General features: G+C 38.7%; 4 protein-coding genes and 1 non-coding gene across 5 annotated transcripts; 3 read left to right on the top strand and 2 right to left on the bottom strand.

The window, feature by feature from the left end:
- The first annotated feature begins 134 nt into the window (after window positions 1–134).
- Window positions 135–2,805, top strand: LOC103407653 (zinc transporter 6, chloroplastic-like). The gene is made up of 2 exons (XM_008346548.4): window positions 135–1,591; window positions 2,338–2,805. Exons 1-2 carry the CDS (start codon window positions 848–850, stop codon window positions 2,650–2,652), a joined length of 1,059 nt encoding a protein of 352 aa, XP_008344770.3. The 5' UTR covers window positions 135–847; the 3' UTR covers window positions 2,653–2,805.
- Window positions 2,806–3,330: 525 nt separating this feature from the next.
- Window positions 3,331–3,404, top strand: TRNAI-UAU (transfer RNA isoleucine (anticodon UAU)). Its single transcript has one exon. It is a non-coding gene; the product is annotated as a tRNA-Ile (tRNA).
- A 3,186-nt stretch (window positions 3,405–6,590) lies between these two features.
- LOC103418603 (RING-H2 finger protein ATL66-like) lies at window positions 6,591–7,091 on the top strand. Its single transcript, XM_008356714.4, has one exon. It carries the CDS (start codon window positions 6,591–6,593, stop codon window positions 7,089–7,091), a length of 501 nt encoding a protein of 166 aa, XP_008354936.3.
- A 2,529-nt stretch (window positions 7,092–9,620) lies between these two features.
- LOC103418615 (RING-H2 finger protein ATL63) lies at window positions 9,621–10,780 on the bottom strand. The gene has a single exon (XM_008356725.4). The coding sequence runs from the start codon at window positions 10,678–10,680 to the stop codon at window positions 9,862–9,864; it is 819 nt and encodes a 272-aa protein (XP_008354947.3). The 5' UTR covers window positions 10,681–10,780; the 3' UTR covers window positions 9,621–9,861.
- Window positions 10,781–15,267: 4,487 nt separating this feature from the next.
- LOC103418639 (6-phosphofructo-2-kinase/fructose-2,6-bisphosphatase) lies at window positions 15,268–22,844 on the bottom strand. The gene is made up of 23 exons (XM_008356746.4): window positions 22,524–22,844; window positions 22,349–22,412; window positions 21,872–22,173; window positions 21,468–21,686; window positions 21,037–21,243; window positions 20,836–20,931; window positions 20,526–20,624; window positions 20,394–20,423; window positions 20,011–20,064; window positions 19,539–19,592; window positions 19,378–19,455; window positions 19,175–19,266; window positions 19,043–19,100; window positions 18,867–18,941; window positions 18,512–18,559; window positions 18,152–18,249; window positions 17,722–17,797; window positions 16,994–17,056; window positions 16,776–16,861; window positions 16,635–16,703; window positions 16,488–16,551; window positions 16,310–16,375; window positions 15,268–15,512 (listed from the first exon to the last, which is right to left on the bottom strand). Exons 1-23 carry the CDS (start codon window positions 22,725–22,727, stop codon window positions 15,435–15,437), a joined length of 2,280 nt encoding a protein of 759 aa, XP_008354968.3. The 5' UTR covers window positions 22,728–22,844; the 3' UTR covers window positions 15,268–15,434.
- Window positions 22,845–22,874: the final 30 nt, after the last annotated feature.

The following is a 22,874-nucleotide window of genomic DNA, read 5'->3' on the forward strand; positions in this document are numbered from 1 at the left end:
CGATACGAAAATCTTGCACAAAGTGCTTAGAAGATCTTAGACCTCTCCAACAACTGCCAATTTGTTTGCGTTGATTTACCTTCTAACAGTCTAAAAGCAACCGTATAGTTCATAACTTAATGTACAGATTTTCGAAGCAAAGTTAACATTTTACTCCCATTGCAATTCACCATCGATCGATCCATACAAGAACAAAAGTAGCCAACTTTTTCTTCTTCTTCATTGTTCAGAAAAAAACTTTTTCTTCTTTTTTTCTCTTTAGTATACAAAAGCAATTAACTTCCTTCCTTAAAAAAATTTGGAAGTGGAAACACACACATATCACACTTTGACGGAATTGGATTCACTCTGAACCTTAGTGTTCGGAGTTTAAGAAGCAACAAATCCGGATCATCCAAATTAAATCCAACGGTGTTCCACTAACTCATTCGGCTAGCCACTTCATAGAATTCAACAACTCCAATTTCGTTTCGAGATAAATCGAAAGGTCCAAATTTTTTTGATCCAAAGCTCCGGACGGATCCCGATTCCACACTTGACAACAATGGAAAATCACGGATATCCACCGCAGCATGCCACCATCCTCCTTGTCAAATGACTACGAGACCGTACAGTCGCTGGGCAGCACAACCCGGACCCACACAATTCAATCCCACAAGCATCTCTCTCCCCTTCTCTCTCCCCTTCGCTCTCTCTCTCTCTCCATCTTCCCAGCAAGACAAAAAGTCCACAAACTATATCGGCCTCAGAGTCAGTTGAACTTTTGGGTTTTTGGGGTGGAGGAGGGCAGAGTAAAAAACTGCACCGCACAGTCAGTTCAATTTTGCGAATCGGATTATATCGGAAAATGGCGTCTTGCGTATCGGACACGGCTCGGTCCCTCTCCTGCCGAGACGGACGCGCCGCCGCGCACCTCAAGCTAATCTCAATCGCCGTCATCTTCGTCACCAGCGTCGTCGGCATATCGTCCCCCGTCCTCCTCTCCCGCTACTTCCAAGGCAAGCCCGCGTACGACAAAGCCACGCTCGTCATCAAGTGCTTCGCCGCTGGCGTCATCCTCTCCACGTCCCTCGTCCACGTCCTCCCCGACGCCTTCCTCGCCCTCTCCGACTGCCGTGTGTCATCCCACCACCCCTGGAAGGACTACCCCTTCTCGGGGCTCGTCACCATGATCGGCGCTTTAATCGCCCTCCTCGTCGACCTCACCGCCACCTCCCACATGGAGTCCCACTCCGCCGTCGGTGGCCACGGTCACGGCGGATACGAGGTGGTGCCTGTGGGGGCGCGGGAGGAATTGGTGGGGAAGAATAGCAATCTGAAGGGTAAGAATAGCAAACTGGCGATGGATGTGGAGGTGGCGGTGGCGGTGGGTGTGGAGAGTAATAGTGGTGGGGGTAGTGAGGAAATGTTGATCCGGATGAAGCAGCGGCTGGTTTCGCAGGTGTTGGAAATCGGGATTATTTTCCACTCGGTGATAATTGGGGTGACGATGGGGATGTCGCAGAACCAGTGCACCATCCGGCCGTTGGTCGCTGCGCTGTCGTTTCATCAGATTTTCGAAGGGATGGGACTCGGAGGATGCATTGCTCAGGTAAATTTAATTAATTTAAATATCTTAATAATTTGATTTTTTACTTATTTAGTTGATGCAATTGACCCTATCCTTTCTAATCAGAAAAATAAAATGAATTTAGGAGATAAATATTGACGACTTAGATTTTGTTGTTTATTACATTTTTCTATGTTTGCGGGCCCAATGATTTACATCCTTTGACTTATTCACCGATGACTGACTTCTACTACTCTGGGCTGTTATTGTCTAAAAATTCTAGCATACTTCGGTACGATTAAATTTAGTTTAGAAGTGCTTTTAAAATAATTAAAAATATTTTTTTGTAAAATTTATTTGAATTTTAGAAGTATATTAAGTAGTTTTTAAAAGAAGCATTAGATATATGATTCTTACATAAAGCAATTAAAGTAATTTTTCAGGATCTATTTAGATTTTTATTACGAAATTGATTTTTAAAACATTTTCACAAAAAGCTTAGTCATCTCAAAAATACTTCTGAACGAGCATAAAATTGAAATTGTTTTAAAAGTGATTTAAATACTGAAACAAGAATAAAGACATAGATCATAACGTATATGTATTTTTATTTTATTGACACAGGACACAACCATGAAGGTATATATGTACCGTAAAAGTCTTTCTCGTAAAGTAAAGATCGTAGAGTAGTTTAAAATAGAATACTATTATCTATATGTTGTGACAAATAATGAAAGTGCTTTTGCGTGCACCTAGCTTCTAACATACATGAGTTGGGAAAATTGCAGGCAGGATTTAAGTTTGGGACAACAGCCTACATGTGCTTCATGTTTGCAGTGACAACTCCAATGGGGATAGTATTGGGGATGATCTTATTCTCTGTGACAGGTTATGACGATAGTAACCCTAATGCCCTAATCTTGGAGGGTTTGTTAGGCTCCTTCTCCTCGGGCATACTTATCTACATGGCTCTGGTCGATCTCATTGCTCTCGATTTCTTCCACAACAAGATGATGAGCTCTAACTCATGGCTGCGGAAAACGTCGTTCATCGCTCTTGTTCTTGGCTCTACCTCCATGTCCATCCTTGCCCTTTGGGCATAGAATTTGCCCTAGTAGCACACTGTTGTAATCACATCTCCATTTGGATCTTTGTAAGAAGAAGTAGAGGAACGAAATCGAAAATGTTAACATCAATTGGGCGATTGGGTTCTACCTCTATGAGTTATATAAGATGGGTTCCAAAAATTAACAATATATGTTGTTCTCGTATCAAATTGAAAAGAAAAAAAAAGGTAACTTTTATTTATCAACGAAAATGAGTATTTGAATTTGGATTTATTAGTTTCAAATACATTTTGTTTTTCTTCTAATTAAACGGAAAACGTTTTTGAACAAAATGAAGATTGGATAGCAGTATCACTACCAAAAATAGATTAGACTAACATGATGCGAAAGAAGTTACTTAATTATTTAGTTTACAATGAGACTTGTAGCTCAGTGAATTAAATCATTTATCTTTACGTTGAGCTTGATTTTTCGCTTCCACTTTCGCTTGGACAAAAGAAATAAGAAATAGCCAACAAACGTTGGCCCACGTTCTTTATCTTTACTTTACCATATATCTAGTTTCTGCCTTCTATGTCATATCTAACTACTCATACTAAATGAAAAGTACGTGGAATGCAACTAAATGAAAAGTACATGGAATGCAACTAAATGAAAAGTACATGGCCTCTTCGACATTATAGATAAAGGAATTTTGAAAAACACATGACAATTGGTCCCGTAGCTCAGTTGGTTAGAGCGTTGGTCTTATGAGCCGAAGGTCGCGGGTTCGAGCCCCGCCGGGACCAATCTTGCTTAATTATTTTGGTTTATTTTTTTAACTTTTTGGACCCTCCACATTTCTGAATTAAACTGAGCTCAAAAAGTGCACTTCTGAAGTTCTAACTAACATTGAACTTGGCCCAACTACCAAATTAAATACATTTATGTTAGAAGGCTTTTTATTTTCCTACAAACTCCAAATCCTCAACCGTGAGGCCAGGATGTTGGGGGAGGGGGCGAGATTTAAAAGATAAATGTGAAATTCTGTTCGAATTTTAATATTCAAATTTTCATATTTCGTATTTTCGAGAAATTATTATTATTTTCGATAATCTTATAATTTTAGTTGACTAGTTACAAAGTTCGATTGTTCGTCAGTAGTCATTAAAATTCGTAGACCTTTTGTGGTCACTCTTAATATTTTCCGATGGAGCTTGATCCCACAAACTCGTAAGCGAAAACCATTCGCGAAATAGAGTTATAATGAAGGAGATAAGGTCATCTCCAACCGAAGGGCTTAGAGGGCCGAAAATAGCCCGAAACCGTCTCCAACCGAGGGCTAGGCCAGAGGGCTCTGGAATCTGGGAGGGCCCCACGGGATCGGAGAGGGCTAGAGGGCTAGAGGGCTGAAGGGCTGGCTGCAAGCAGCCAACCAGCCCGGGGTTGGCCAGAAACCACATAATCTTGTCGGTTAAATATAATAAATGTATTCTTGTCGGTTCTAACCGACACGATTTCTTATTCAAAATTTTGAATCCAACGGCTAGCTGGCGCCAGTTACCGTTGGTTTCAATTTTATTTTTTTTAGGTTTTTGGGGCCTTTTTTTTTTAATTCTCAAAAATTCTATTTTTTTTTCCTATAAATACCTAAACCATTCATTCACCATTCCTCACAAAATTTTCACCATTCCTACACCATTTCAATTCTCATATTTTCCTTCCTCTTTCAAAAATATATCCTTCAATTTTTTCAATAATTTTCAAATGGCCTCGTCTGCAATGAAAGGTAGGGCTTGGACCCGAAAAGAAGATGAAGCTCTTTGCAAGGCTTATAGATGGGTGTCAAAAGATAGTGTGAGGGAGAATTGTCAAACAAATCACGGTGTTTGGACTCGTGTGTCCAAAAAATACTTAGAGTTCTATGAAGGCACCACTCTAGTGAATATTCGAAATCACAAGAGTTGTTCTTCAAGATGGAAGAAACATCTTCAACCAAGTTTGAACAAATGGCATCAATCATTGTTAGCAGCCGCAAGTAGACATGAAAGCAGCGCTAATTACTATAACGAAGTAAGTGTTTTCACAATTTATTTTAAATATTTAATTATATTGCATTTAATTTCATAAATTAATTTCCTTTAATTTTTTTCTAGGTACGCCAAGCGGAGGAATTGTATATGGAGAGCAGCTCGAAACCCTTTCGGTTTCACAGTTGTTGGGAAATTTGTAAAGGGTGGGTGTTATTTGAAGATCCACCACAAAGAACTCCTACGCCAGTGTTCGGAACTACATCCTCAACTGTAGATATGAATGAAGATGGATCTCCAACCATTCAACAAACAAGGGTAGAAAATTTGTCTTCGGGTGAAGGTTCCATACCTAGGGCTATGGGACAAAACAAGGCGCGAAGGTTGAAGGGAAAGGGCAAGGCAAATAATGATTACGCTGCTCAACATGAAGTGGCGGCCTCATTGCGATTATTGGCGGATCAAAATGCCCTTGAGGCGGAAGAAAGAAAATGTAGGCATGAAGAACGGGCCAAACAAATACAAGAAGAGATGGATGATAAGAATATGGAAATGAACACATCGAATTACACTCCAATGAGTAAGGCCTATTTTGATAGAAAAAAAAAGAAATTATGAGCCGACAACAGTTGTTGACCTCTGACTATACTCCTACGATGGTGGATGATGAAGAAGATGATGTTGATTATAGATATTAAATTTAAGTTACTGTAGTTTTTAAATTTAAGTTAATGTTGTTTTCAAATTTAATTTGTAGTTTTTAAATTTAATTTGTCATTTTTAAATTGTAGTTGTAGTTTTTAAATATAAGTTGTTGTTTTTAAATTTAAGTTGTTGTAGTTTTTAAATTTAAATAATAAATTATGTTTGGCCCTATGACCCTCGGTTGGAGACGGTTTTTTGTGACAGGACTAAAACGAGCCCTCGGTTGGAGACGGAGGCAAATATGGCCATGTACTGTTCATTAAAATATTAATATCTGGGAGAATCTTGGAGGGCCAGAGGGCTCAAACGAGCTCTCTGACCAGCCATCGGTTGGAGATGACCTAAGCGAGCAAAGACAAGAGCAAATTGGTCTTTTGGACCTTCTGTATATAGTATCTCCAGCAAAGCTAGAGGAGCCTTAACATTCCTGGAAAGTCCAACCTGCGAGGCCGACCCGACGACCCGGTTCCCTGCGTCTCGACTAGGTTTTCTGCAAATTTTTCATGTGCATTTTTCGGCGGATCCGATCTCGGCCACCACCCTCAGTCGACTCAACTCGTCTTAATCTTATGAACAAGAACCACTCAACCCTTCCGTGCATGTCTATAGTGGCGGATTCCTCACTTTTCATGAAGATTCCGATGACCGGAGGTGCGGTTGCACCTCCTTGCAATGTTGTGGCTTTGCCATTACAAATCCTCTTTCTCATTTTTGGCTAAAGTAATAATCGATTCACAACGAAGCTCAAAGCAGGAAATAGTATCATGTATCACAAAAGCGATCAATTTTTTGTGCCTAAATAACATTATTCAATGCATAAAAAGAAAAACAAAAAGAGCTTGAAGTGAAAGCACACAAAAGTTGCCAATATATCCACTCATCTATGACTCACGTAACACATAAGTAGGACATGCAAGTAGTTCAATATTGAGAAGTTGCACTAACACAAATGCTCACAACTACCTAACGCCCGAACTGACAGCCCATATTTATAATTAAACTAGCCTATATCGCCAGAACTGGATACCTGACATTCTATTTCATGCAAGTTTTTCTTATGTTTGGCAATTATTTTTAGATAACTGATAAAAGTGCTTCCATCAAAAGTGCTTGTGACCATATTCTGCTACAAAAGTACTCTCGAACATGCTTGAAGAGTAGCCAAACACACGGCCCTCGCCGTCAGAACCCACACCAATACCACCATTTAAACCCAAGAGAACCCACCAAAGGCTCGTCAAAACCTCCTTTACAACTTTAATGGCATCCGAAAACTCACAACTCTTTGAGCGGCATTTCAGTGATCTCAACTCCTCTGACTTTCACACCTACAGCCAAGGCCACTTACTAGTCCTCTTCTTTTCTCTGATCTTCATCATCGCCACCCTATTCTTCTATGCTCATTGGGCTTGCATCAAAGGTCGTCTCTCAACAGCCACCGCTAGTGCTACAAATATTGCATCTTTGCCACAAGTGCATCAGTCGCTAGGGCTCGATGCTGCTGCCATTGATAGCTTGCCGGTTATCTTGCATCGATCGGTGGTAATAGCTAACCCTAGTACTGTTCTTGATGTTGAAGCCATTGGTATCGAGTTTTGCATTTGTCTTGGAGTTTTTGAAGGAGAAGAGAAGGTTAAGGTGTTGCCAAAGTGCCAACATACATATCATTCTGAGTATGTGGATAAGTGGCTGACCGTTCAGTCAAGCTGCCCGCTTTGTAGATTATCCCTCCGAGTCATCAACTCTCTTTGGTTAATATGACCTCCTTATCGAATTTTATCTCATAAATTTTCACTTATAAAAAGGATGATCTTAAGCCAACAAGACTCATTTCTCCCCCTCCTCTCATACAAACCGTAGCACAAATCCCTACCCCATACTAGAAGTGCATAAGGCGTGTAGAAAAGGGAAAGATCGTTTCTAGTTCGTCGTTCAACTTTGATCATGTCAATGGCTTCTCAAAGTCAATACTTTATGTATGCATTTTATATATATACGCAGTTTGACACACAAATATAAACTTATATGTTTATGTTACGTAAATATAAAAGTAGAAATGACTACTTCGAAGAGAATGATGAAAGTAATTTTCTTTGAGTATCTCTTCAAAATCTGAAAATGAGCCGAAATAGAGGTTCACTTGCCCAAGGACCAATTTGGTTACTAAACAAAGGCCATACTTCTGAGAATCCAAGGCCTTACCATGCCTCTCGGTTCTTGTCTATTCAGATTTTCCAAGATGTGATCTTATCACCCATCTTTACGCTTTACAGTATGTATAAATCTTATTCAAATAGTTCTCTTCGTAATTTAGATAAACTTAGTACTAATTGTCTTATAGTTTATAAGGAAAGGAAAAAAGCTTAATTGAGTATGTAGTCTTTGTCAGAAAGGAGTCTCTGATTATATATGAAGTTATAAACAAATCCGTTGGCAGTAATAAAGTAAAGTGAGAACTTTTTAGGTCCATTTGGTCAACCACCAACAATATTTATATTGTCCTAACTTAACCACCTTATTGTTCTGAGCCGGAAAAAAAGTAGTTTACTGTAATTGATGGCTAAACTTGGGGTCTTGGTTTTTCTATCCGTCTTGTGCGGATTTAGAGATGAAGACCACTACTATTGTAGTCTAACAACCAAGTGTTTAGTTCGACTCACTTAATTTATTATCATCCTTTCATAAAATTTAAAAAACGTTTCATTGGTTTAGTTATTAATTTAGTGATATCTCTTTTTTCCAACATTAAAAAAGGTAGAATAAAAAACATGATTGATCCAAAAAACAAGGACAATGTACAAAAATTAATGCAGCTGGACCCGAAATCCAGGCAAAGATATGTATTAAATGTAAGAGCATAGAGCATACAGTGAGCCACCATCACAATTTCACAAGAGTTTGTTCTTGACTATTCTTCCTTCACACATATATGCGAAAACAATGGTCCAAAACATTGACCAGAAATCATGGACGAACGACTTGACAGCACCCCTCTTGTCTTCGTCACGCACAGGGCCTCTCCAGTCTCCAGTCAAGGACATGAGTCCCTCTACATTGCCCGTCTACTATCGGTAATGCCTACAAACTAGTTCCATATCTTAGGGCTCCAATCCGAATTTTGTTTAATTTGGATTACATGTTTGAAACATGGTACTTTTTTTGTGTGTTAGGAAGTATCCAGTACTTCGGTTGTTTTAACTTTAAAAACAAAAAAAAATTAAAATAGGTTAAAACACTTGGATACTCAATACTCCGAATCACCCAAAAATGTCTATTGAAACACTGTAAGTTTAATTTGACTTTGTTCAAACTCACAACTCGATGACTCTAGTTTAACATCATCTCTTTCTTTTTAAAAAGTTTAACATCATCTCATGATTCCAATGTTTAGATTATTTTTATTACGATGAAGAGAATTGAACTCTGAACCTATTCTAATTCTAACTTATTTTCTTAATTAACGTAGTTGTGATTTAATATAAACCCATTAACTTACCAATAACTGCCTTTTGGCTAACCTAGCCTCTTTCGTCCCATGAACAAGCTTAAGGTCAGCTAGAATATTCACTTGTTGTTCGTCGACAAGTCTTTTGGCTTGATCTTAGGCCTTGACTCACTCTTTGTGGTGGAGCAGAGAAGTATGTGGGTTTTGGGGGATTGGAATCTCACCAATATTTGCGTTACTTAAGCTGACATCTTTTACTAAGTTCACCGCTACTCGCTGATGCTTACCTCTAGGTGGAACACTCTCCTCCCAATACATTTTAACATCCTACTGCTTTAGCAAATCTTTCAAAATACTCTAAATCTTTGAGTACAGTGTAGGCTGTAATACCATTGATTGTGTAGAAGCTGATGTGAGTTCTATTGCGTATTTTTGTGTACCCAAACACCAAAAGTATTCGGGCTAACAGAAATAACTCATAGTCTGGACGCCTGTCTTTAAGTTTTTCCCCTAGTTCAACCGCTAACGGCATCAAACTAGTACCAAGTTTTACCACGTTACTCTCTTTATTTTTTTGTGTGCTAATTGATGAGTCCTTACAAATACAATGTGGATTAAAAAACATGAGACTAATCTAAGCTTAAAGTTTTCCAATGGTCTCCTTTTCACTGCAGAATTGTGCCCGAAAACTGCAAATTGGCATCCTTGTTTTGTTACCCCACTCAACTACACACTATTTGTATATGTCACATCCAAAACCTTTGATCCATGCCTTTTCATATCAAAACCGACCCAAATTTTTTAGCAAAAGTCGCATCAGAAAAATAATAACAACCAGAGAGGTATGAACAACTCACGTCAACAAAAGGCATTTCTGATACGCACCAAAAATACAACACTAAAGATTCGATGTATTACTTGCAAGAAATCTATACAAATTTGGTTTACAACCAAACCCCAGAACCCCAGTTCTCTCTAATCTCTGATTCTCGATGAGAACTTTCACGCGACGGGAATGACATTGTAACATTATCAAAAGCCAATCATGCACTGTCACGTAAAAAAGTTAAAACACAAGACAGTTTCTCAGGCATCTGTTTGATCACTCCCATTTGTAGTTGGGAAAACCTTGCCACTTTCCGGCCTATTTCTGCTCAGCATTCTCTTCAATGAATACCCCACCATTAATGGCGATGATGACGAGGAAGACGAAGACGATGAAGGTGTCGATTCGGTTTCAGTACCCATCGCTCCAACATGAACAATATCACAATTTGAAACATACCCAGAATCCAAAACATCAATCACAACCGATTCCTCTTCACCGGCAACCCGTTCCGCCGTCGTATCAACCGCTATCGGACCTCGGCAAATTGGGCAGTTCGTGTGAGAACCCAGCCACATATCGATACACTCGACATGGAAACAGTGACCACATTTCGGCAAACTCCTTCCCATGTCGTTGTCCTCGAACAGGCTCAAACAAATTACACACTCCATCTCCAAAACCCTATTTTTGTAATTTTCCTCCTCCACCATCTCCTCCAGCTCCTCTGCTTTGTACACGAATAGAGGAATGGCGGAGATGGTTTTCGAGTCTAGGCCTTTGGATGAAGCAGAGCTCGAAAGATTGCTAATGGTGGCCGAGTTTGCGTCCAATGAGAAGGTGTGGAAGTTCTGGAAGCGGTTCGGGCCGAGGACATGAGATACGGTGACGGAGCTGCCCCGGCGGCGGTGGTGGGCTTGAGCTAAGAACCACTTGGCGTAGATGTGGAGGACGAGGACGAAGAGAATGACGAGAAGAAGAGAGACCACGGCGGCTAGCATGACATTGCCGTTGTATGAAAAGATGGCGTCGACGAGTTGTTTGAGGGGGTTGGTGGTGGAGTTATTGGGACTGAACATGATTTTGGATTGGAGATTATGCCGAGAGGGTGCAAGTATCCGAAGGGACTGATGGATGAGAAGGGAAAACTAAAAAGGTAGATATAGTGGGTCATATGATTGAGTCAGTGAAGAAATGACTGAAAGTACTACTAATTACCCACAAAATATCAATGGAGGAGGAGTAATGTTATACTTACTAGATTTTTATTGTCAAAGATATGTCATGTCAAATACAATTATGTGCGTATTATGAATGAGTGTCAGTTGTTGATGCATGTAAGTGAACGTTATAAGAATCAATATAAAACGGTTATTAACGCGTAAGAATATTAGTTGCTACCCCAACTTTTCGATTTATTAAAATTTGGGCTCACTATTAACTATGTCTGTAGTCAACAGATAAGATGCTAATATAAGTCTTGTGCATTATTGTGTTAGCAAATTTTTGACAAGTAACGCTATACTCGCTAAATTTTATGTGTTGATGTTTGGTTTAGTAATGTTATAGTTGATGCAAATAAGTCTCACAATGTATCAACGACTGACAATCGCTCACGAACACATGTGAATGATATCATAAACAGCACAATCTAAGCTCGTTGTGAAATCACTATCAGTTACTTCCAAATGAGCAAGTTTAAGCGAATAAATTTAACAAGGCTAATAATGAAACAAAACTTATAAAATACACCCAAATGACTTGATTTTGGTTGTCCTTTTGTTTCTATATTTCCGTGAAGACGAGTGAGAATGAGTTGACGTGAAGACGAAGAAAAAGGGGCCTCCCTTGTTTTAATGGGATTAAAAATGGTGGGTTTGGGGACACTCGGTTGCCCTACTCCTACATTTGCGTGTAATGGTTGGCAAAAGTCTCAGAGTTTTCAAGTAGATTAATGCCTAATATGAAATTGTGGTTTTAAGTCAAAGGAAGATCCATATTCCCTGTATCCAAGGCCAAGGGAAATGGGAAAGGAAACGGACTAAGAGATTTTTCAGTACGCTCGAAACACGGACATATACTTTATATGTCATTATACAAGTAAAGAACACTTAAAATAAATTTTTGTTCACTTAAACAATGATATATGATATACGTATTTGTGTTCTGAAGACATCGAAAAATCACTCAATAAGAAGCGGGACTCGATGCACGGTAGACTCGTGAAGGCGACGGCAGCGGAGGTGGGAGAGAGGATTGGTGGTGGGTTATTGGATTCATGTGCTATTTCTTTAATGGAGGTGGTGGAATCCCGAGACCCTTGAGATTTATCGAATCAATCAACCACATTTCTTTAATTTGTTTCATTTGATTTTGTGGTTTCATGTTTTATTCTTCCTACAATAATTGCACTAAAGAGGACTGCTTTGTGAGTCTTTTACTCTCGTGCTGTGCATGCAGGCTGTTTTCAATAGTTAATGTATGTGAAATTTACGATTAATAAGTGTTTACGGTTGTTAATGTATGTTGTATGCAGACATTGTTCATGGTTACTATATGCAGGCGGTTTTATTATTGCAGTACTGTCATTAGAACGCTTTAACATCACATACGTTAACTTACAAAAATTTGAGTTTTTACTCTATCAAAATGTTGTCTTGCTATGTCAACATAAGATGCTTAATTATGTTGTTTGATCAAGTTGACTGTTACTTGAATTTCGTACATGGTTACATTGGATCGACAATTTAACAAATATATATTAGGAAAATAACATTACTATTATAATTTATATCACGTTTATTTACTTGTTTATATTAACAATAAGTTATTGTAACTATTATGATTCATGATTTTTTTGCGTTTATTAACACATGCAAGATAAAGAAGTATGTGGACAACATGTTACATCCCACATTGCCCAAGGGATGTAGATCATGTAAGCCTTATACGTATATTCTCATCTCACCTAGCACGAGGTTTTTTAGGAGCTAACTGGCTTCGGATTTCATCTTAACTCCGAAGTTAAGCGAGTTCGCACAAGAGCAATCCCATGATGGGTGACCCATTGAGAAGTTTTCGTGTGAGTTCCCAGAAACAAAACTGTGAGGGCGTGGTCGGAGCCCAAAGCGGACAATATCGTGCTACGGTGGAGACGAGTCCGGGATGTGGTGGGGCCCAGGCCGAGATGTGACAATTTGGTATCAGAGCCAATCCCTAGCCGAATGTGTGCTACGGTGGAGTCGAGTCCGGGATGTGGTGGGGCCCAGGCCGAGATGTGACAATTTGGTATCAGAGCCAATCCCTAGCCGAATGCGTGCCGACGAGGACGTCGGGCCCCTAAGGGGGGGGTGAATTGTTACATCCAACATCGCCCAGGGATGTGGATCATGTAAGCCTTATATGTATATTCTCATCTCTACTTAGCATGAGGCATTTTGGAAGCTCACTGGCTTCAGATTCCATCGGAACTCCGAAGTTAAACGAGTTCGCGCGAGAGCAATCCCATGATGGGTGATCCATTGGAAAGTTCTCATGTGAGTTCCCAGAAACAAAACCGTGAGGGCGTGGTCGGGACCCAAAGCGGACAATATCGTGTTACGGCGGAGTTGAGGTCGGGATGTGGTAGGAGGCCTGGGCCGAGATGTGACACAACACACAACGATCCATAATATAATTAATACCTGATAATAAAAAAAATATGACATGTTTATTTACAATAATATGTTTACTAACATATATGAAATACAAAAAAATACGAATTCTACATTGAGTTTTATAATCTAATACTTAAAAAAATCAGGAATCAAATTAACTCGTTACACGTTCCTTATTTTCCCTTCTAATCCATGAATTTCTCCATTTCAAGGTTATTAAATATAACTTTTGACTTGTAACTCAATTTCCCTTCAAAGTATGTTATTAAGTTGATAACTTTCATGTTCCCAGCAAATGTGCCATTAACAGATTCAACATCCAAACTCAACACAGATTCCCTCCTTTTCTTCTTCTTTCATATTTCCTGGAAACCTAACGAAAAGAATTTTACTGGGAAGGATAATCTCTGCCCGGTAATTTTTTCTTGGGGTGTTTTTGTTCATGGCAGAAGACCGAGGAGGACTGAAGAGCAGGGACCCAATTGTGGGAAGAATCTTTCTCAGGGGTCAATTCACAATTCAGGGTTCCCATGTGACACCAACCAGAGCTTCTGTTCGCTTCCAGCGGGTACTGGTGGATCTTTAATACCTTCTTCTTCCTTTTCTTGCTGCATATGTTTTAGCTAACATCATCCTCTCCGGATCTTTTTGGTGAGGATCCTAAAGATTCGTTAATCATGTTTATTTATCGTATATTATACGATCAGTTTTTGTCAAGTACTGTTTGTTTTTAATTTTAAATAAAAATATTCAAAATAATTTCTGATTGTACGATGTACGATGAACAGACAAGATTGACAGATTCCTAGATCCTCACAAAGAGGATCCGGATTCAAGTTTTAGGGCTGGCTGGTTAATTTTACGGTTTTACCCTTCAGATGTAGGTGTAGGCTGTGGATGGTGACCCCTTTTGAGTCTTTGACCCATACACGCACACTTGGCCTTGTTTCATCATCGTATTGTTCGCATAGAGCAGGACCCCCCACATTGCAAAATTCTGGGAGCCAAATAAGCTGCCTGAAAGGTCAAGATCTTTCCAGGAATCAAGACAGACGGCGATTGCAGAACCAATGAACTTTTTGCTACTGGACTAGTGAGCCTAGAGTAAAGAAAATAAAGGGCAACTGCACCAAATAGCACTTCTACTATACATGTTTGCACTACATAAATGAGACTTTTTTGGTTTTTTGTTTTTGTTATTTCTTTAACAAACGGTATTATTTAGACTAACGCAGAGGGGGTGGGCTTAACTCACAATGGACTAAATAATATAGTTCAAATTTGCCTTTGACGATAATCAAACATAAGACATCCTACTTACAAGTAAAAAGAAATATCATTAGACCGTAGCATTAAATGATTACTTAAATGAGACTTTAATCACTTTAAATTTTCTTAACCGTTAATTTTTAGTAAAAACTACCATAAGTAAGATTAATAAACCCACAATATCTCCGGATACCATAGATTTGTGCACTTATTTTTAACGAAAGGATGGTAACAAATTAGGCGAACCGAAATACACATAAAGCTTAATCGTTGGATTACAATAGTAATTTTACTCTCTAAACCTACACAAGACGGTTAGAAAGAAACAAGACCCTGAGACCTAAGACTCAGAGATTACCCATTATCTCTACAAAGTAAGCTACTTCCTTCCCGCCTAGAGCTATTAGAAAAAGCTAACTCTCCGATAAAATGAGCCACACACCCCCACACCCCCACCCACCCCCTACAAAGTAAGCTACTTCCTTCCCACCTGGAGCTATTAGAAAAAGCTAACTCTCCGATAAATTGGGCCCCCTCCCCCCCCCCCCCCCCACAAACTAAGGCTCAGAGATCACCCATCAACTACAAAGTAAGCTACTTCCTTCCCGTCTAGAGCTATTAGAAAAAGCTAACTCACCGATAAAATGCGCACTTCCTGTCTCAGTTACTGATTGTTGTTGCAAAAAAACTATATGAACTATAAGTGAAACTTCGCTTAAACTGCACAGATTTTTTGGGTACTTCGCTAAATAGTTGTGATACTTATTATTGTAGATAGATACAGTTGAGACATTTCTGCTAATACTTCGTTGTGTTCACGAATGGAGACTTGGCAAAAATAATTTAACGGTAACAGAAACATTCCGGAACCTTTTAAGTTACCAAGAAAAGCTTCGGGTAGCAAATGTTCAATCCATGAGCTTGTATCTTTTCTCCTGTACGCCTGTAACTCCCATTTGAATCTCTATGATGGTGTGAAGTGGCATCTGAAATCGAAAAAAATGGCTGTCAGAATGAGCTTCATGAGATCGGTTCAAGCAAGCCGCTAAAGTTATGAACCAGGAAAGACCTACTTCTGGGGCTCATATGGTGTATCAGATAACTCATAAAATTCAAGGTACGTCGAGGGTAAAGGTGATTGATTTTTATTTCGAGAGGATTAGAAAGGGATTAAACATAAAGTAATTAATCCAAGCATAACTTGAGCATAAAAGGGTAAAGGGTATTCGGCCTTTTCTTTTCAAGCCGATTTTAACCATGAGTAAGGGTTGGTTTGATATTGCTGTGCTTTGAAAAAAAACTGTTTCTGCTCTGATATGAGAATAAGCTCATTTTTGCTGCTTCACGTTTTCGGCTTTTTTTTCACCCAAAACTGTGAAAATAAGTTGTTTTTAAGTGTTTACCAAACACCTTTTTGAGCTCAGCGTTTTTTTATACTCACTTTTTATAAAAGCATCTCAGTACCAAACCAGTACTAGTAACCCGGGATATGGAACTTGCAAAAATCCATCATAGATTCTTTTGAGATTTGGGCTGGTTTGGAATTGCTGAAATTATTTTAGAAACAACTTTTTTAAAAAGCTAGGGCTAAAATTGTGTTTGGTAAATGCAAAATTTTTTATTTTTTTTTCTCAAAATCATGGGTTAAAAACAGCAGAAAGCAGCTTTTGAAAACATCACTTTTTTTCACAGCACATCAACCCCAAACGAATGTTCAGGGAAGCAGGCACTTGAATACAAGAAATGCACGAAACAGAATCAATTAGTAATTTTTATCAATTACCTCAATGTGTGGAACCTCTTTCAGAGGCCTATCAGCAAAGTAAGCATATAATGCTCTCAAAACAGCCTACAAAAATAAAGCAATAAACAAGCATTTCGTTATTATGACCACAACAACAAAAGAAGAAATGGAAGAACGCGATGATTAAGCATATATTGATGCGACGTGTATCACCTACCTGGTGAGATATAACCACAACAGGTGCACGTTGTCGTTCGAGTTCAATGATTACTGGCTCTAGCCTGCATTTGCGGTGGAAGTTAAATTCTACTGAACATGTTGGCTTACAAGAACTCATCGTATATTGCAACTGTAAACTACAAACCTTTGGATAACATCTAAATAAGATTCTCCACGAGGATACCGATACCTCAGTTTGTCTTTATTACGTGCTCTGCAGTCAAACATATATTAGCAAACAACAAAGACTTCTAACTTATTAGAGAATACTGTAACATGATCATACTCGTTCGGCATGTTTTTCTGTATCTCTTCATACGTCATTCCATCGCAGGCTCCAGCATTTATCTCATCCAGTGCACGCCATTGTATCTAGCAAAATTGTAAAGAACCATAAACCAAGCATGCTTAATAATGTTTAAATTTCTGGGACTGTCAGTTATATTAAATGTATAACTTGAGAGGCTAAAGAAGTTTATGACATTCTAAAAGATGCACACTAACCTTGGGAAATCCTACAATGGGACTCGCTGTCAAAATTGTTCGCTGCAGCGTGCTAGTCCAAATCTGAACACATGAAGAAAAGTAATATTATTCATTATACACACGTAATATAACATTCAGTGAAGGGACAGTGAAAGAAAAATTCGAAAACAAGCAAACAAAAAATTGAAATGCTAAACTTTCAAATAACAAAAATTAAGGATGACGTCAGGGACATGGCTGCACCCCTTACAAACGCAAGATACCATGACGAAAAGAACCCAGACATTATCTTATGTTGGACTAGTAAGATAATTAGGACACATAACATATTTGTTTTGCATTTAAATCCTGGTTGCATTCCACTTTTGTTCATCTATTCAACAATGAAAACCCTATCCATGAAAAATGCAACACTCAATCCTCAATTACGTTGGTACAATTCAGAAGTATTTTCTTTCTAGATTCTTAAAACAATAGTTAGCAACTGTATTCAAAAGCATATTATATAGTTTTCCAATGTTTAACAGCTGATATTATATATCCTCAAGTTTACATTTAGCTTTATCCGTCACACCATCCATGGTCAAAGCATATGATTTTAGTAAGAGATAGATGTAGACTTTTTTCCAGATCAACAGAGATATATGCAGACTACATGAGGAATAAGGATCAACCCACAGCAAGCATTTACTTCATATGGAAAGCTACAAAATTAAAACTGAATATTAGATATTGCTGAAGCTTACAGAAGCAGCACGTTCTGATTTCAGTCGCTTTTCAACAAAGTTAGCAAGTTTCTTTGCATAAATTTCTCCTGTATCACTGTTGAAACAAGTGGAATATCATTTGGTAAGGAACAACCCAGCACTACCATCAAAAATCAAAATTAATGTGGAATTTTAAAAGCTTTATGAAGAAGGTTGAAAAAATCTTAAGGAACAGGTCTTATAATGATGCAAAACCAAATTGTATAATAGACTGAAAGAAACCATGGTGGGAGCAATGCCATCATATGTTAGCAAATAGAAACATGAATAGCTGCATACTTACGAGTTATAAAACAAGATTAATAGAATTGAGGATCAGATAAGTTTGAGCGGTTACTATACAAAATGCATATTTTAACATGAGCAAACCAGTATTATTATATCAAGATAATCAACTGCAAAGGCAAACCTCAAGGGATTGTCTCCTCCAATTCTGCCTCTAACATTATCCATACTCTCTCCATGCCTAGTAAGTAATATTGGGCGGGGCGTGAGGTGTGTATTCACCTACAACAGTGTACCAGAAATATATGAATACCTTACCAAAGTATGAAGAGACAAAGTGACAAAGGAGCACAAACAGGCAGTGGGGGTGGGGAGGCGTTTTGGGGCTTGGGGATAATCAACTAATCTCAGTTCTTTATATGGACATTCTACTGTAAGATTTTGGTATGGTATTCACAAGTGCAATTTGAAAGAGAAATCTTTTACTAAGACAATCTAAAAGGGGAACCTTTTACTAAGCTATATTCTTCAAGGAATAACATACCAGAAAGAAAACAATTCGTCCAGGAAGATAGCCACTGATGTTGTTCACCTGCACCAAAAAGAAAGCTTCTGAGTGGATATGAATCAAAAGTCAAATCTACACACGCATAAAAATCTAGGCCAAGGATGTTAAAGGGAGGAAGAATTTAGTGGCATTAAATTGAATTTACATATATGTAGGAGGTTCAACAATAACACGCTTAATAATTTCAGAAGATGTAGAAAGATCGAAATCCATTAGTTATATCTACCTCTGGAACAAACAAAACACATGATGTCCTAAGTGATGTTTCTGATATAGTTACTGCAGTTCACTACTCTCCAAAGAAAATGATACAAAAATGATTTGACCTTACTTGTATTTGGCCTCCATGCCCACTGACCATATCAATCATTTTGATGTACGACCCTTCCTCTACTGGCTCATAAACCTAGCAGTGGCAGCATAAAAGTAAATCTAAATATGATTAACAAGAATAGTTAAAGACCAAACTTCACCAAACAATTAATAGTACATGTCTTAGGGGAGTACTTTTTCATAATAAGCCAGTCGACTTTTGAAGTCCTGTAATCCAGCCTCAAAATCTGTCCTGCAGAGGGACAACAGTTAATGTACCACATAATCAATCAAGATATGGAACTAATGGTCCAGGTCTAAACATACTGTTCTGCATAATCGGGACTTTGCTGAATTTTAAGACGTATATTTCTTTCTATAATGCGTTCATCGTTGCATAACGTTTCCAGAAAAATAATCTGCAAAGAAATACATAAACATGAATAGACAAAACAAGTACGATAAAGGCTTAAGACCAAGTTTTTACAATGTCTGTTGGGAACTGTCACTCCGTTCAATACTCAAAGTACCTTGCACTTTCCTTCAGCCAACTTCATGAGCATATTTCTCCGTTTCCTTGAACTGTTTGTGGCATCAAATATTCCTACCTATAATCCAGTTGGATATGTTAAAAAGAAAGGATCAATCAGAAGCCACTAGAGATCAAAATCACTCACGTAGAAGGACTTACCTGGCCACCTTCTTGCATCCAAGAAACCATGTCATCAAATGCCAGGGCTGCTACCTACTAGCACGTGATATATTAAAACTATGTACAAAGAAAAAGGTCAATATTGTGTTAACTTAGCCATTTGCCTCATGAAATCCAATTTACTATAAATAGTACTACTCTCAAGCACAAATATTCTGCAGAGTTATAAGCACCTATAGACTGTCATACACTAATGCCTGACTGACATAAGCTAAAAGTGCTCACCCTCAAAGTGTTTTCACTTCATTAGGTTTGTTTTCTCTTTCATGTTTCTTATAAGACCTCATCTCTTTCACTTGAGAAACATCCGTTCAAGATGCGTCTTTTCTAAACAGGAGAATACCTCATCTATTTCACTTCAGAAACATCCTTTCAAGATGGGTCTTTTCTAAACTGGAGAATCTATCATGATTTATCTAGTAAAAAAGAAAGTAAATCCAAGGACATTCACCTCATTACGTGCCTCCATGCCTTCAGGGTTGTCAGGTCGGAAAAAATCAGCAGTCTGCATAAATAAAATATGGTGAAATTTTGTAGGGCACCAAGAACTATTAGATTAGATTACCTAAACAGTGTTTAAATTTATATCCATAGTCCATACCCACATCTTCACTATTGTAGAACCATGTCAATTTTCTGTTGACACAGGAATACCACATGACATGTTTGCTTAAGTTTAAACTAAGATTCTAGTGATGAAAAAGTTAGGCAGAGAGACGAATGGATTGCATTTTGTAGGATCACTCATCAGTCAACAGATAACCAGTTAACCACTAAGGACTTCTAAAAACTCTGCCAATTAATCAACCAAACTTCAACTTCCTATAATTTTACCTGATTAGCTCCATGCTTAAGACGGCGGTACTGCAACAAAAAATACAAAAAAGGTCATGTTGGAGTCCACTTTCATATATTTCAAACATTGAATAGAACAAACAATTGTCAATTATAAAAATAGCTAGTAACCTTTCCAATATTGAAGTGCTTGGTATCATGACCCAACCAGCGGAGATACCTTGTAAGCTTAGCTGCTGTAAAAGTTTTTCCACGAGCAGGCAAACCAACCTGAAGTACGTAAAACTTGTTAGAACTGTCTGCTCTAAAATATACTCATGAACAAATTATGAATCAACCAAAATGAAACCTTCCACGTTTCAAGCTACTAAGTAATACGTTTAAATTTTACAACTAAAGAAAAAACAAACTAATAAACAACACTAAAACTATATTTATAAAGTTCTAAGCTGTGTGGCCAACCACTCATGCAAGACAATACCAGGACAATTGCCAAATGTTTATCTTCCTTTGGTCCAAGCATTTGATCAGCTACGGCTGCAGCCGCAACCGCTCCAGCAGCTTCTGGCATCGAATTCTGATAAAAAGCATAGAAAGATTGAGTTTCAGAACAACACCCACTCCAGGTAGAGATGAGTTAAATTTTGATAATCTTCAAGGCCAGATGCTCGTCCCTACAGACCTTTTTTTCTGTATCAAATCTGGACTCGGAGAAAGTACTAGTACTAGAAGATTTAACTAGCCTAGGAGATCCAACACCCCTATCCACAAAGAGACCCCTGTGACTATCTTGCTTTTGGAAAGGTGAAAACGTTCCCACTGACTTTGATTCAACCATCCCAGAGGGAGAATAGAGCTTGGATGAATCTGGGATATCAACCTCCATCTCCTGCATAAACTTTGAATTAGAGGTATGCTATATGTAATACGGTACAATGGATTAAAATTCTCCACAGTCAAATATTGTCCCAGAATATGCTTAGAGCTTCTTACTGTAGAAGTTAACATTCAGATGTAATTCGGCACCAAAGTTGTTCTGATCAAAGTTGCAACAAAACAATGCGAAAGTAAGAATAGAGAGAGAGAGAGAGAGTAGTTTATATATTTATTAACCTTTGTAGTTGCATGTCGATCGGATAAAACACCACTATCCTTGAAGGTATATGAAGCACTGGTAGAGCCATCTGCTTTGGTAAAAATTCCAGAAAGATTTAATGACCTTGGAGTCTCTGTCATGTTAGCTGCATACATATGACCTGAATTGGCAGAAGTTGAAGGAGCTGGAACAACGTAATGTTCAAGGTCAAGCTCCAAACTAGCTGAAGAGCCATTCTGCATATAAAACAACCCCACTTTGAGCCAACCAACGAATATGGTCAAAAGCTTCTTAAACAGGTTGAAACAATCTAACCACCTCACTTTGATTTGTGCCAACCAGGACCTCAATTACAACCGATAAAATGTCAATAAAATGAATGAGCAATAAAGAGATGCAAATCTTCGGACTTGAAAAGTACCTCAGCACCTATCTCTGGCACTGTATCTAAACTGACATCAGGAATTCCGCGAACAGCAGAAGGCCTAAGGTTATCCTGATAAGCTCTCCAACTGGCTGCAAGATCAAACGGCGATACTCTATCCGCCTTAATGAACACCCGGTACTCGAGAACCTCATCACTGTTAAGCCTAAATATGGCCAGCCTTTGATCCCCTTGCAAGGCCCCTCCAATGAGTTGGCGGTTTGGACCCTCCTCCACAACACAAGGTGCAGGTGCGTTGTTGTTCCTTGGCTTCAAAAGAAACTTGAAGTCCAAAGTTTCTAGTTCCCGCACGAAAAACACAATCATATCCAATCAAAAATCGAAAACCAAGATCTTTGGACTCCACAGTGGCAACAGAATTGAACTAGGCAAATACTAGTACAGCAATTCAAAGCTTATAATTACAATTCGTGGTAATGAAATTCGAAAATTGAAAGCGGAATGATAAATTACCGTGATTCGGAGGAACAACAAAGCTCAATTCCCACATGGAAGTCGATTCCCGCTCCATTGAAAGCTAGTAATCATTCATACAACCAATTCAATCAATCAGCAATCAGAAAACAAAAAAGGGATTAACCAACCGAAAGAAAGTGAACTAATTGGATTGATTTTGTAGAAAGATTACAGCTTTGGAAGCATCCCAAGAGCCGACGAGCGGGACGGAGCCGAAGATGTGAGGAAGAAGCTCGCTTTTCTTGAGCTTGTAATTGTTCTCCATCTTCAACGACACGTACAGCTGTCCTCCTCCCTGGTCCAAATGCTCCTCCTCCTCCGGCTCCTCGCCGCCGTGGGAGCCGTCAGCCGTCCTCTTGGACGCACCAGTCCCCATTCTCCGCTCAGAAATGGCGTTGAGCTTGTTTGGTGGTGCGAGTTTTGGGGACTGGATAGAATGGGAGTGGACGGAGAACGAGTGGGATTGGAAAATTTTGGATTGGATTGAATTTATATCTTACCGGCCTGGCTTTGGATTGGAATA

This window comes from Malus domestica, chromosome 03, assembly GCF_042453785.1.
Source record: "Malus domestica chromosome 03, GDT2T_hap1".
NCBI lineage: Eukaryota > Viridiplantae > Streptophyta > Magnoliopsida > Rosales > Rosaceae > Malus > Malus domestica.

Bases quoted from the DNA above. Each gene is read 5' to 3' on its own strand.
- LOC103418639 (XM_008356746.4), bottom strand. From the start codon at position 22,727: ATGGGGACTGGTGCGTCCAAGAGGACGGCTGACGGCTCCCACGGCGGC. The intron at 22,413-22,523 runs GTAATCTTTCTA...AATGATTACTAG, and splicing joins CTTGGGATGCTTCCAAAGCT to CTTTCAATGGAGCGGGAATC. The intron at 21,244-21,467 runs GTTAATAAATAT...AAGTTTATGCAG, and splicing joins ATCGACATGCAACTACAAAG to GAGATGGAGGTTGATATCCC.
- LOC103407653 (XM_008346548.4), top strand. From the start codon at position 848: ATGGCGTCTTGCGTATCGGACACGGCTCGGTCCCTCTCCTGCCGAGAC. The intron at 1,592-2,337 runs GTAAATTTAATT...GGAAAATTGCAG, and splicing joins TCGGAGGATGCATTGCTCAG to GCAGGATTTAAGTTTGGGAC.
- LOC103418615 (XM_008356725.4), bottom strand. From the start codon at position 10,680: ATGTTCAGTCCCAATAACTCCACCACCAACCCCCTCAAACAACTCGTC.
- LOC103418603 (XM_008356714.4), top strand. From the start codon at position 6,591: ATGGCATCCGAAAACTCACAACTCTTTGAGCGGCATTTCAGTGATCTC.